Below are 13,500 nucleotides of genomic sequence, written 5' to 3' on the forward strand. Positions count from 1 at the left end.
CTCATATAAATGGAATCATACAATTGTGACTTTTTGTGACTGGTTTATTTTTGAGAATTACCTCAAAAATAGATTTAACAAGCTGGTCAAACTACCAATGAAAATAAAATCCTCAGACTCTAACAGTTAAGGATAAGAGTGACTCTCCCTAAAGGCTGTGGTTGTGACTTAGTGGCCATAAAGCTGACATAAACATATTTCCCATAACGCTATGGACCTAAAATTTTAACTGCACTCTGACCAGGGAAAACTTCTATAAGTAGTTGGTAGTCCAAATACCAACACCAATTCTTGAACTGGCCTCCTCTTCCCCAGATCAGGCTGCATGTGAGCTTCCAACAAGGACATTTTGCATGTTACCAGAAAAACTCTAAGTACTGGATTTTCCTACAACAAACAGAGAGATTCAGATACTACTGCTCTATTGATTTCACGATGAAAACTAGGATAATTATGGAAAGCACCCTAAAAAATAACGTATTTATCAGTAGCCTTTTGTGTTTATAGGAAGTCCCAACTAGTTGAATATATGCTCCATATTTAAGAAGGAGGCACTGCCCTGGCTGTTCCCTCTTCTAGAATGTTCTCTCCAACCCCACCATCCTTGTTTTTAAGTTTACTTTGTGCCAGGAACTGATTTTCAGTCATCCCCATAATCCTGTGAAGATGCTACTAGAAGAAAGAAAGAAAGAAAGAAAGAAAGAAAGAAAGAAAGAAAGAAAGAAAGAAAGAAAGAAAGAAAGAAAGAAAGAAAGAAAGAAAGAAAGAAAGAAAGAAAGAAAGAAAGAAAGAAAGGAAGGAAGGAAGGAAGGAAGGAAGGAAGGAAGGAAAGAAAGAAAAGAAAGAAAAGAAAAGAAAGGAAGGAAGGAAAGAAAGAGAGAGAGAAAGAGAGAGAGAGAAAGAGAGAGAAAGAAAGGAAGGAAGGAAGGAAGGAAGGAAGGAAGGAAGGAAGGAAGGAAGGAAGGAAGGAAGGAAGAAAGAGGCTTAAGAAATGAAATAACTTTCCAAAGATTAGAATTAGCAAGTAGTAGAAATAGAATATGAACCCAGGCAACTGGGCTCAGAGCATGCTTTTTTTTTCTTCTTTAAACCACTATCCATCCATTCATACCTTTTTCACTCCTACTATGTACTAGATATCTAGCCAGGAATACAGTGGTCAATAAGACAAAAGTCTCACCAGCGAGGGAGAGATGATAAACAGTAAACAGACACAGAATGCACTACAGAGAGAAGTACTATGAAGAAAGATAAAGAAAGGCAGCTATCAGGGGTTAACAGAGAGAAGAGAGGAGTGGAGAGGAGGAAGACTTTTAGATTAGGTGATGGGGAAAGCCCTCCCTGTACAGATAACATTTTATCAGAGATCTAAGCATGCACACCAAGATCTTTGCTGGGGGTTGTTTATTCCAGTCAAATACAACGAACCGCAACCACAAAGGTCCTGGATGGAAAGGAGCTTGGTGTGTTTAAGCAAGAAAACCTTTGTGGGTGGACTGGAGAAGTGAGAAGGGTCGGAGATACAGTTGAGAAGACAGATAGGAACTGGGTGATGGACAGCCTTATAGGCCATAGGAAGGACTGTGGATTTTATTCTATGAAAAGCCACTGGGTGGTTTAGAGCTGCGAAGAACTATATAGTTTAGCACATGTTTTAAAAACAATACTCTCCATGGAGAATAGCCTGGAGGCTTGGAAGTAAGGCTAGCAGTCATGAAGGTGTTGCAGCAATTTCTAGGGAGATGGCAGTGCCCTGGTCCAGGGTATGAGCAGCAAAGCTGATTTTAAAAAAAAGAATGAATCTGGGATAAGTTTTACAGGCAGAGGAAATGTGACTTACAGGTGATGTGATCATGGAGTGTGAAGGGAAAAAAAGGGGAACTGATGATCACTCTTGGATTTTTGGCCCGAGCTAGCTGTTCTGGCTTAGATAGTTTAAACATGAGATGCCAGTTAGCTCTCTGCATGCCAGGCTGGAGTTGTGTCAGCGTCTAGAGGTCACGAAGAAGGTCCAGGCTGGAGAGAGCACATCTGTGAGTCAGTATAGAGGGAGGCAGGGCAGTGGTTTGCAGACAGACAGCCTGCCTAAGACTGGACCTGGCTCCCCACTTAGCAGCCGTGTGACTATGGGAAGTATGTAAATGGGAATAACAATACCTACTTCACAGAACAGAGGTATTGTGAGAATTCAGTGAGCTAATACATGTAAAATGTTTACTGGCCCAAGTACAGTTGACCCTTGAACAATGCAGGGATTAGGGGCACAGACCCTCTGCGCAGTTGAAAATGTGAGTGTAACCTTACAGTGGACCCTTGATTTCCGAGGTTCCATATTCGCAGATTCGACCAACAGCAGATCATGCAGTACTGCGGTACCTACTCACTGGAAAAAAATCCACATAAAAGTAGACCCGCACAGTTCAAACCTGGGTCGTTCAAGGGTCTACTGTAAATACTCTACACACACAAGGTGTTGTGTTCGCCATCATGTGTGTCAACAGGGAAGGTGAAGCCACAGAAATGCATGCGATCACCTGGGGGAATGAACAGATAAGGAAACAGCCAATGTTTGTGGCCACAGAGACCATGAAGGAGCAGGCAGTGAGGCTGGAGGAAAATTAAAAGTCAAGAGAATGAAGTGTTCCAAGAAGTAAAGAGCAGGCAACCAGTGTCAAATGCTAGACAGATTTAGTAAGATGAAGACTGAGAAAACACCCTGGATTTGTCATTGTCGAGATCTCTGGTCACCCTGGTAAGAGTGGCTTCAGTGATGAAGTGGGAACAAGGTCTGACCACAGTGAGTTCAAGTAAGAACGGGAAGAGGAAACGAGAAAAAGAAGGTGGACAACTGGGAAACAGTATAGAAAACTCTCTCAAGGAGTATTTCTAGAAAAAGGAACAGAAATGGAGTGGCAGGTCACAGAGAACACAGAACTCTTTTGATACTGGTGAAATAAAGACATGCTTGTATGCTAACAGGAACAGTGCAGAAGGAGAAAACCTATGCTGTAAAAGAGAAGAAGTAAGTGTACAGTAAGTCCTTCAGAAGGCAGCATGAAGGGAACAAGGGCAGGGCTAAGACGGGAGTATGGACAGCTCTTCCACCAGTGATAGCAAAGGCCAAGTACGAGTTTGGATGCATGATGGATACACGCAGACCCAGAACTGGGAAGAAAAGGAAGTTTTCTTCTGATTGCTTCTTTTTCTCCAAATGACAATCATCAGCTGAAAGCAAGGAAGAGCCTCCTTTCATTCACTGAGGTGCCTGGCTGTACATTTTCAGAGCACCTGGGCTTTTCCCCCCAACAGCATTTGTCACAGATATCCTGTATAACCACTGGTGTGACCGTCTGTCTAATGGCCATCTCCTCCACAACTTGGGGAACTTCACAAGGCCAGGGATCTGTCATTCACCATTGAATCACCAGCAGCTGGCACCTGTCTGTCTTCTAGGCCAGACACACAGTCATGTATTGATCTTCTAGTTAATCGTTCTCAAAAGTGAGAGACCACTTTCTAGATCAAGGGTGGGCAAATCTGTGGGCCAAATCCAGGCCTCTGTCTGTCTTAAAAAACACAGGAGTCTTGTCGAAACGTAGCCACCATGTCCACTCTTTTGCATACTGTCTATGGCTGCTTTTCTGCTACAACAGCAGAGCTGAGTAGTTTCCATAGAGACCATGAGGCCCACAAAGTCTAAAATATTTACAAGCTGGCCCTTTACAGAAAAAGTCTGCCAATCCCTGTTCCAGACAGTGGTTTTCAAAGGTGGATGCTGATCCAACAGCATCAGCATCACTTGGGAACTTAGAAACGCAAATGATCAGACCCCACCCACGACCTCCTGAATCAGAAACTCTGAGGGGTGGGCCCAGCATTCTATATTCTCACAAGCCCCTCCGGGGAGTCTGACGCACACTACGGTTTGAGGCCCACTCTTCTGGGTGATGTGTACAGATGAACAGTGAAGAAAATAAGACAGGCAAGGTGCTTATTCTAGGTGAGTTTACATTCTCATGGAAGGACCTAATAAGTGCATAGGTAACTACACGTTATCATTATTATTAGAACAGTGTGAGTCGTCCTGGGATAGGCTGGGGCAGGAAAAGGGGACATGAGCACTGATCTGGAAGAAGAGTTAAGTGTAATGAGAAAGGACTCCAGTCTTAACGAAGTGCAAAAGCCCAGAGGTAGGAACAAACTTGGCAAAAGTCCAAAGTGCTTGCAGTGAGAGAATGTTTAGAGATGAAGTCAGAGAGGCAGGCAAGAAGCCAAAACATGAGAAGCCTTGGAGGCTACGATAAGAGATTCCAATTTTAAGATGCGATGAGAAGCCACTGGAGGCCACTAGCACTATGTGACTTTTGTTTTTAAAAGATGCTGGTTGCTATGTGGACAGTGGAGTACAGGAGTCAAGAATAGAAGTGAAGAGACAAGTTAGGAGGCTACATATAGCACAACAGGTGAGAGATGAGGGAGCCACAACTATGGCATCTCTGGGGAGGTGGCATTTAAGGTAAAATCAATGTCACAATTCTGGGTTTTCTGGTTAGGCTGTTTTTGACATTAGAAGTTTGGCTCCTTTTGCTAACACTGTCTTTCTCTTTTAATGGCAGATTATAATTGGCAAGCAAGTGCCGGAAGGGAGATGTCCACACTCCAGTTCTTGTCAACACCTTAATTTACTCACCACCAGCAGCACCATGCAGACAGAGTCTCAGATCTGTGCCTCCAGGGGTCCCACAACACCTTCTCAGACCTGCACAGCTCCTATTTGCTCCCAGTCTCTCAGTCCTGTCTTGGTCTCATTTACTTTACTTTCCAAACATGAACCATGCAAGAGCCTTCATCACCTTGTATACACACAGGGCTTATCCCATCGATGAACTGATTTGTTAATTCTACCTCCAAATAATCTATCAGAGTCATTCCTTCTCTCTTTTCTCCTTGCCTCTGTTTCTCATTTAGTTCAGACAGCAACTTCCCAACTAGAGATCTGGGCTCTGAATTTGCCCCCTTCCAACCCAAATTGGCTATTTCTAAAAGGTGAATCTAATAATGCAATCTCCCAGTTTAATATATTCCATAACACTCAAGATAAAATCCCAACTCCTCAGCATGCCACGATCTGGCCCTTGTCCTCCTGGGTCCCCTCATCTCTTACCACTACCTAACACACAGCTGGTGTTCTGACCACCCCTGAGTTACTCACAGTTTCCTGGACCTGACATGGTCCCTCCCTTCCCTTCTCATTCTTCACTGGGATAAAACTGCAGTTGTTACTTTGGGACTCTGCTCTTGGCTCAGCGCTTCCTCTTTCAAAAGCCTTTTCTCACTCTCCCCACACTCACCCTGTGCACACAACTATCACTGAACATATTAAACTGCATTGGAATCGTCTGTGTTGTCCTAGAAATGATCAGGTCTTGGCCACTTTTCCACCAGTTTCTCCAATAGCAGAGAAATACAAAGTACCTGAATGGAAAGGGTATGAAGCTTGAAGCAAACCAATCCAAGCATAACATTTCCCTCAAGTCTCAAATTTCGTATTAAAAGCTGATGGTGGGAAAAAGAACTCATGTAGTTTTGTATTCTACTCCATTATGTATGATTATGTTGTTTTTCAACATAAGAAATAATGTTATGTCCAAATGTTCAGTAAGACTGACGGTTCAACTCCAGAAAAATCTTCTGCTGTGTCCTGTTTCACCTCTAGCACATCACCAATACTCTGAGTAGAGAAAAACAGTGGTTAAAGGGAAAAAGAAAGCTAAACAGAGTTACTCAAAGCTTTTTAGAAATTTCATTTCTACCCATATGAAGGGAAATATACCATTTCATTTCAAGAAAACCTCAAATCAAAATTATACAATAAAAAAAAAAACCCAGAAAATACACCTTAACATAAACTCAAAGAAATCAGAAAGGGATATATGATATCCTCATTCATTTTATACTTCAAAAGTTTTCATGTAAGTAAAAATGTAGCATAAAATACGGGTTAAAGATCTCATTTAAGATAGAATTCTGATAAACAGAAAAGAGTAACAGCAAAAACTCTAAATGAATCAAGTTCATGTACAAATATTTTTTAAAAGATTTGCTTTGCAACCAAATCTTTTAAATCTTTCTTCAGATGAAGAAGCAATAAATAAAAGTCAAGACCAAGTTTAATCAGCATCACTGTTTCACTTTCCCCTCCTCCCAAATCAGAGAGAAATCACACTCTTAAAAGATAATTTCAGTTTTTATTGAATGAGGACTTTATTTTTTAACGTTACAAACTAACTCTCCCTTTCTGAAAAGGTAGATCTTACACTCAAAGACAATCTTCAAGCATTATTTTTAAAGAAACTGGGGGAGAAATCCATAGTTCATTAACAAGAAGATTCACAACTTCTTTTTACAGTAATGATGGGAGGAAACCAATACATTTCACAACCTACAGTGGTTCAAACTAAGAATCTAGAGCAGATTTTTAAACCTCAGAAAGATGACATAAAGTGGACAATTATGAAAACTGCTCATTATACAGAATCTGGCTCTAACAGTAGAGAACAAATGCTTGCTTTGCCCTGCGCCTAAGAAGGCATCTTCATTAAGCTACGCCAGGCCACAGCAGCTTCCCCTCCTCCCAGCCTTTTGAACAAATCATTAAGGCAAGTCTACAAAGGACCAGTAAGGCACAGGGGTATAGCAGCTGACTGCAGGAAAACTACGTAACCTCCTATAGTCTGATAGCCTTTCATGCAGACATTGGTGTGGCAAACTGTGTTTTTTGTCCTATTTTGTTTTGTTCTTTTTTCAGCATCAACCTGCCCCTAAAGCACAAGAGGTAACTTCAAGTCACTTCAAGTCACTTCAATGAAATAAACAATTCCCATTCATTGCATTTCCAGTGAAAAGAGAACCAATTTGAAGCATAAGAAAGAATTAGAAGCAAAAATAAAGGAAAAGCCCTTTGGTTTAGACTTAGTAGATAAACAAAATGTCTTTAACTCTCCAAAGAATACCATGGTATATGGTTTGGTTTGTGAAACTGTACCAATTAATTAAGACTCCACTTCCATTACTGTCATACCATTATATAATTTGAATAGCACAAAGTTAAAAAAAATTTCACTATGATAACAGCAAGGCATACTTCAAAAATATAATAGCGGTTTATTGGTGACCATTTCCCTTTGGTCTTGCAGTATTTAAGCTTAGGGACAGATACGGGCAAATTTAAAAAACAAAGCAATATACCAACAGGCTATACTAATCACAAAAGCATGGTGTTAGTCACTTCTTTAGTGAGAGTCAATTAAGTAATTTCATTCACACAGTTTTTTCCCAATAAAGCAAGTGCTATGAAACACATGAAGAGACATATATCACAATCAAGCAAACCTGGGTTCATTTCTTTCTGGTCACCTGAAATTACAGGCGATTTTAGTTATCTAAATAGTTCGGCAGTCTGAGGGCACCTGGATCAGCAGGTGAAGCACGAACACAAACCAATTCTTTGGAATATCGGTGTGGGTCCAGTGCTTACCACAACCCACGTTTGTAAATGAAAATATTGTATTTCTTTTCATTCTATAGTGTCTCCTGCTCACCAGTAGAAACTCACTTCTATTGTTTTGTGTGAAAAGGAGGTACCAGTCCATAATGAGATTAAAAGGCCACCATAAAAATGAAAATATTTAGGTCTATTTTATGTAATCTCAAGTTGGGGAAATGAGAGCCCACTTTTGCTACAGAGTTGAAAACTGAGTTAGTAGTAGTAGCAGTATTAGAAAATGAGTTTTTTGCAAGGAACAAATAGTTAACTGAACTGTTTAAGGAGAATAAAGAAGGACAAATGGGGTTTACACAAGATGCATTGAAGTGACTGATGTGAAGTAGCCTACAAAGTATATTCAGACCACTTGGTGCAGGAGATTGTCACCTCAATTAAGTCAGCTCATTACAAACATCATTCAGTGAACCCACTACAGACACCACCCATGTTTAATCTGTCATAAAACTTCAGTTAAAGATTAGGACTGCTCTAGCTATGAAAGCAAAAAAAGCCCCCAAAGTTAACTGGAAGCAATTTTCTGTGCATTACGAAAGCATTTTCATAGAAGCAAAGAAAAAATACTATGATTAAAAATACTGTTCTAATAAAGCATAGTGCCCACACGCAAAGGAAAAAAAGAAACCCATATAATCACAATCTTTAAGGCTTCCTTGAACGTTAATTGCTATCGTGGCTGTAATTTTTCACACCATCTGGAAGACAAGTGTTTGACAGGTGACTTAGTGTGACTTAGGAATCTTCAACAACATGAAGTCAGGCAATCTCACAGGCATCTCTGGCTCTTCATACCGCCTCTTAAAAAAGTTTCTGACAAGTTCAAGAGATGAGAAAGGATGTAGAAAACTATTCTTTTTTTCCTCCCCATCAAAATCCATCCTTTTTAGTGGATTCTCCAGTGAGGCAAACTGAGACCACAACATAGTAAAGTGAGGTATTGACACAATAAAGGTTCATCAGGACTTCTCTTTCATTGTTTGAGTATCTGTGAGCATTACTGCTGTTGACCAAAGAATAGTCTATTATACATCATTTCCTTTATTCTAAACCAAAGTTAACTTATTTCACCATTTCATCATCTACTGAAAATAAGCAGCATACAGCCTAATGCTGTAGCCTTCTTCCCATGTCCGAGCTCTTCCCTCTCCACCAAAAAACCTCCCTCTAAACTTATATATACTGCTCAAAGCATCATACAAGTATCCTGTTGGTATTTCTGTTGGCATGATTTTGGTGAATAATTCAGTGTCTCTGTGTGTATTTGTGTGAGAAATAATACGTTAAACTTCAAAATGCAAACCACAAACAGAAATCCAGATAGGTGCCAATTTAAAGATTTCAGTATTATGACAAAACTCATACATATACTGATGCATTCAAAAGGAAAAAAAAAAACCCTACTGAATCAGTTCTATGTAAAATATAGAAGAGTAAGAAGATGTGGAAGTTCCACGGAAGATGCAAAGCTGTGTACTCTAAAGTATGTCAAGATACTTAGTTCTGGTTTATGAAAATTCCAATTATACTTAAAGAAAGAAACAGACACGGGTAAGAAATTCAAAGCTGTGTCCACACAGTTGCATGATATTATTTTTAAACTAATGTCTAACATTTATGGGGAAATAATAGACATTTAATTCTACAAATCAAATTCCCCTGTTAAATGTCTGCATAAACCAAGAGGTGGGTCTTTCTGGGTATCAGACAAATTTATAAGCATTATAAAAACATAACAAACTTACACCAAAACAAGACCAGTCTGTGTAAGTAAGTATATTATCTAGGCACCAAGAAAAGTGTAAAGTTTCAGAAAATTAAGGGAGGTCTCAGTGGTTTGTCCGCAATTCCAGAAACTGCCCACTTATGGTATACAAACAAAAGGAAGGTGTTGAAACATTTACCAGTGTTTTATGTTTTAACAATATTAAAATCAGTTAATATTTGTAGGAACGCAACATTAAAATTATAACGTAAATACTAGGAACTCAAGGCCAAGGCTAGAAGCAACCCAAATCATGAGCTACTAATGCCTGTTTCCTCCACCAAGATTTCAAGTTTGTCCAGTACTTTATACTGTGGTTTCTCGACCAGCTTTGAGATTGGGTGCAGAGAACTGTCGCCTCATTCTCGGAGGTGTCACAAACTGGCTACAGTGGTTGGGTTTGTCAGTCTGCTTCTGACAGGAGCTGGCTGCACTGCCCTCTACCTGACCTCCAGTGTTATAATTACAGTAAGACTGACGATGTTGATGAATATGGCGCTTTGCCTGGAAAGTCTGCAGGTCAGCAGTGGGGTGACTACTGTGGGAGTTTAATGATTCTGACGAAGCAGATGCCTGACAGCGCGTACTTTTCGGTTGGCCGTTATTGAGAGAATTGCTTCTCCAGCGTAACTGAGGTGGCTGTTGTTGATTATTAATATGCTGCTTGCTAACTTGAATGTGATCTTGACTTCGAATGCCCTGAGAGCCCCACGGCAACTGGGGATCCTTAGAAGCTGCCCTACTCCCCTTTTCTTGGCTCTCCTCCTTATTTCCTTTCCTTGCATCTTCGTCTTTCGGAATTCTAAGCTCTATAACCTCATCCTCTGTTATGATGATATGCGTCCCGGGACTCCAAGAGTTTCTATGTTTGGGGTTGCTCTTAAAGGGGAACCGGGGCTTCCGGTTCTCAGGAGGGATGAATCTATGAGGTACATTCTGCCGACGAAGCTGCTTTGCTATCTCTTGCTGCTGCAGGTTCCTGAACCGAATTTGCTCTTGCCTCATCCAGCGCAGACGTCCACGTCTAAAAGCTGGATCCCCATTCATCAGCTGGGAAACACGCTCTTCCTTCCCAAGTTCTCCACTGTCTCCTTTACTTACGTCATTCTCAGACTTGCTACTGGCACCAGCACCAACAGGTTCCTTTGCTTTGTGGTTTCCTTGGGTTTTCTGTTCCTGAGACCCAATCAGTGGCAAGACTTTCTCCATTTTGAGCATTTTATTTCTTAAGACTTTTATCTCCTCATCTTTCATGTTATTTTGCTTTTTAACTTCTTGTAAAATATCTTCCAGCTTATCTATATGAACCTTGAGATCATCTACATCAGTTCCACCTTTACTACTAGCCATCATGTCGTCAATCTTCTCATCCCCCACACCAACAGTGTCCCAGACATCCCTAGCCACTGCCCGCCAGGAGTCCCGCTCATTGGGATCTTTCTTCCCATACATAGCACAAAGCTCTTTCATCTTAACAATGGCCAAGGCTTCAATCTCCTGCCGACTGTGCCTAAAGTCATTGAGAGCAACCTCATAGCATATCTCTTTTACAGCCTGAATCTTAAGATCTGAGATGGTGACCCACTTGGAATCTTTACTCAGGCGCCTTCTTTGGGGGATCTGATACATTTTAATTGGTTCTCGTTTCTTCCCACTGCTGGGGAGGCCACATTTTTTAACAATGGTTTGCAACTTGCTGGGAGGTAGCTTTTCTCTCAGAGAAGTAATCAGTTTCCAGCTCTCTTCACAGGACCTCTTGTCAGAATCGTCCCCGCTATCAGAATCCGCGTCCTTTGGAAAAACAAAATCAAAAAATGGCCCCAAAATAACCAAAATTAAAATGTAAAAAAGGAAAATCAAATCGAAGAAAAAGCAAGCAAAAAAGCTCTAACCAAATTTAAAAACAAAACCAAAAAAAACAAAAAACAACAAAAAAACACAAAAAAAACCCCAAAAAACCCCTAAATGTTGTGCAAGTCTATTAAGACGTATGCTTATTTACTATTGTAGATTATTATTAATAAAGATTTGCTTTTGCTTTTGCTTTAAGTAATATTAATCCAAATCTCCACTTTCTGGCTTAAGTAATGAAATCTGCAATCAAATTTCTTAGAAGGACTGAATTAGTGAGAAACAGTCTCTCACTGTAAGGTCCCATGAAGTTATTAACAAAATGGTGTGAAATAACATCTCCACTTATCTCAAGAAAATGAAGTAAAACCTACACCCCATATATGCTAACACCCATGCAGTCACTTCCCACATTTGCCTTGGTTATTGCTGTTGCTTCTTCCAGAAACTCTTTCCCCCATGAGTGAGCACAGATGCCATACAAGATGTGACGAGCAGGCGGATTAACAAAGGTTAGTAATGCTGTAGGATGCCACGTTTTGTTTAGCTTTACTAAAAAGAGCAGCCCTAGAAAAAAGTTAGAAGATGAGAAAGTAGAAAAAGAAGCAGTCAAACAGGGATTATGTTAAAAATGCTAAGAATCCCTATTAGCAAACCATGTAAGATTCTTATCAACCAAGTTGTTTTCTTCTAGAAGACAAGAAGGTTTTGAACTAGTCTTTCCATGAGCATATAATGGATTTGCTACTCCTTGTGTCATGTCAAATTGATTCATTTCATTTGTACAATTAAAGTTTGTTATCCAGAGAACAACAAAGCATAAAAAAGGATCTTTATAGTGGGTCTGCTATTTTGTTTTCCACACACTTAAATCAATAAATACCTCACCTCCAAAACTTTAGGAAACAAATCTCCAGAACACATACTAAGCTAGGCAAATATACTTTCATTAAACATCATTCCAAATTCCCTAAATAATATTTTAATAAATACAACTTAGAGATGTGTTCTGTTTAAGAAAAATGGTATTTCTAGCGATTTGAGGACTATTATTTTAAGTTGACATCTCTTAACTAGAGACATATAAAACACAAAGATTATATTCTGCTTATGTAAAATGGATCCAATTTAAAATGCTATCTCTAACTCTCTGACTCTCCAGATATTTTTGCACCATTAATTCTTTTACAAAAAACTTTAGTTAGGCCTAAAACAGCCTGACTTCACAACTAAGTAGTTTCAACGGGCTATCTGGATAATAATCGTTAACTAACACAAGCAAAACTTGCTCACATGAGTCTAAATGAAAGCGGAGTAGGATTTAGTACTCCCTGTGATGAACAGGATTAAGTAAAAAGTTCTATTCAGGAACTACGAGTTCTTGGGAAAAGAAACCACTCACCAGAAGAGTAGTTCAAGATAGTTTAGAAAACAAAAATATTCTTACTTAATGGTCTCTTCTACTTGGCTGTAATTATCAAAATTATCTCTAGCAAAGGGTTTAAAAAAAAAAGAATTGTAACTGATAGATAGTATCATGCTTTCTAGACCAAAGATTTCTAAGTACAGTTACTTTCTAGGGAACAAAAAAATAATCTCTAACAATAATAATAATAATTTGGCCCCTGAATTTGGAGATGCTAGTATTAATCTGTATTATTTATATTGGTCTGTAAATGGATATTAAACCATTTATAATACCTTCCTATTTGAAAATTTAGCAACAAAAAGCAGATAAAGCTAAATTTACAGATTCTACACTATTTTTCCTTTTTTTAGTTTAAAAAATCTTAAGTGATAAAACATAATCATAAGTGAAAAAGATGACATTAATAAACAATAGAGAAAAAAGTTATGTCTGACTCCTAAAAAGGTTTTCTTGCAAATACGTATAAACTGAGTTTTACAGAATACAAATTCTCTCTGATTCTTCCTACATAGTTAATTACCACTTTTTTTTTCCTGGTTTCTTTTCTTTTCCTTTACAAGCTGCTTAATGATGAAAGAATACTACCTAATTCAGGAAATAACAAATATTCTAATCACTGCTTTAATATACTTAAGTGACAAAAGTTATGCCTTTAAACTCTAAAACAAAAATAAGTGAATTTACATAAATCCAAAAGAACTCAAATTAAATCAACTGGTCATAATTTTCTTTCTTTTTAAAATATGTTCTACTTATAGCTCAAACATCTCCCCCCATCACAGACTGACCATGATACCTGAAAACTCTGTATGCAAAGCTTATGAGCCAAGATGCTTTTCATGTCAAGAAAAAAAAAAAAGGTTTTAAGATATTTAGATTCATTTACTACAGGGT

At 39.1% G+C, this 13,500-nt stretch overlaps 1 protein-coding gene across 7 annotated transcripts in view; it reads right to left on the reverse strand.

The window, feature by feature from the left end:
* Positions 1–13,500, reverse strand: part of KIF1B (kinesin family member 1B) — a 135,564-nt gene that overhangs the window by 48,388 nt on the left and 73,676 nt on the right. For 2 of the 7 annotated variants that reach the window (XM_074377456.1, XM_074377457.1), the window contains one exon: positions 6,229–11,117. The exons of the other annotated variants lie outside the window; for them this stretch is intronic. In XM_074377456.1, the coding sequence (XP_074233557.1) occupies positions 9,633–11,117 (1,485 nt within the window). In that variant the 3' untranslated portion in view covers positions 6,229–9,632. Of the gene's footprint in view, positions 1–6,228; positions 11,118–13,500 lie in introns of those variants that run through there. 7 annotated transcript variants of the gene reach the window in all.

Source organism: Camelus bactrianus, chromosome 13, assembly GCF_048773025.1.
Source record: "Camelus bactrianus isolate YW-2024 breed Bactrian camel chromosome 13, ASM4877302v1, whole genome shotgun sequence".
In the NCBI taxonomy this organism is placed as follows: domain Eukaryota; kingdom Metazoa; phylum Chordata; class Mammalia; order Artiodactyla; family Camelidae; genus Camelus; species Camelus bactrianus.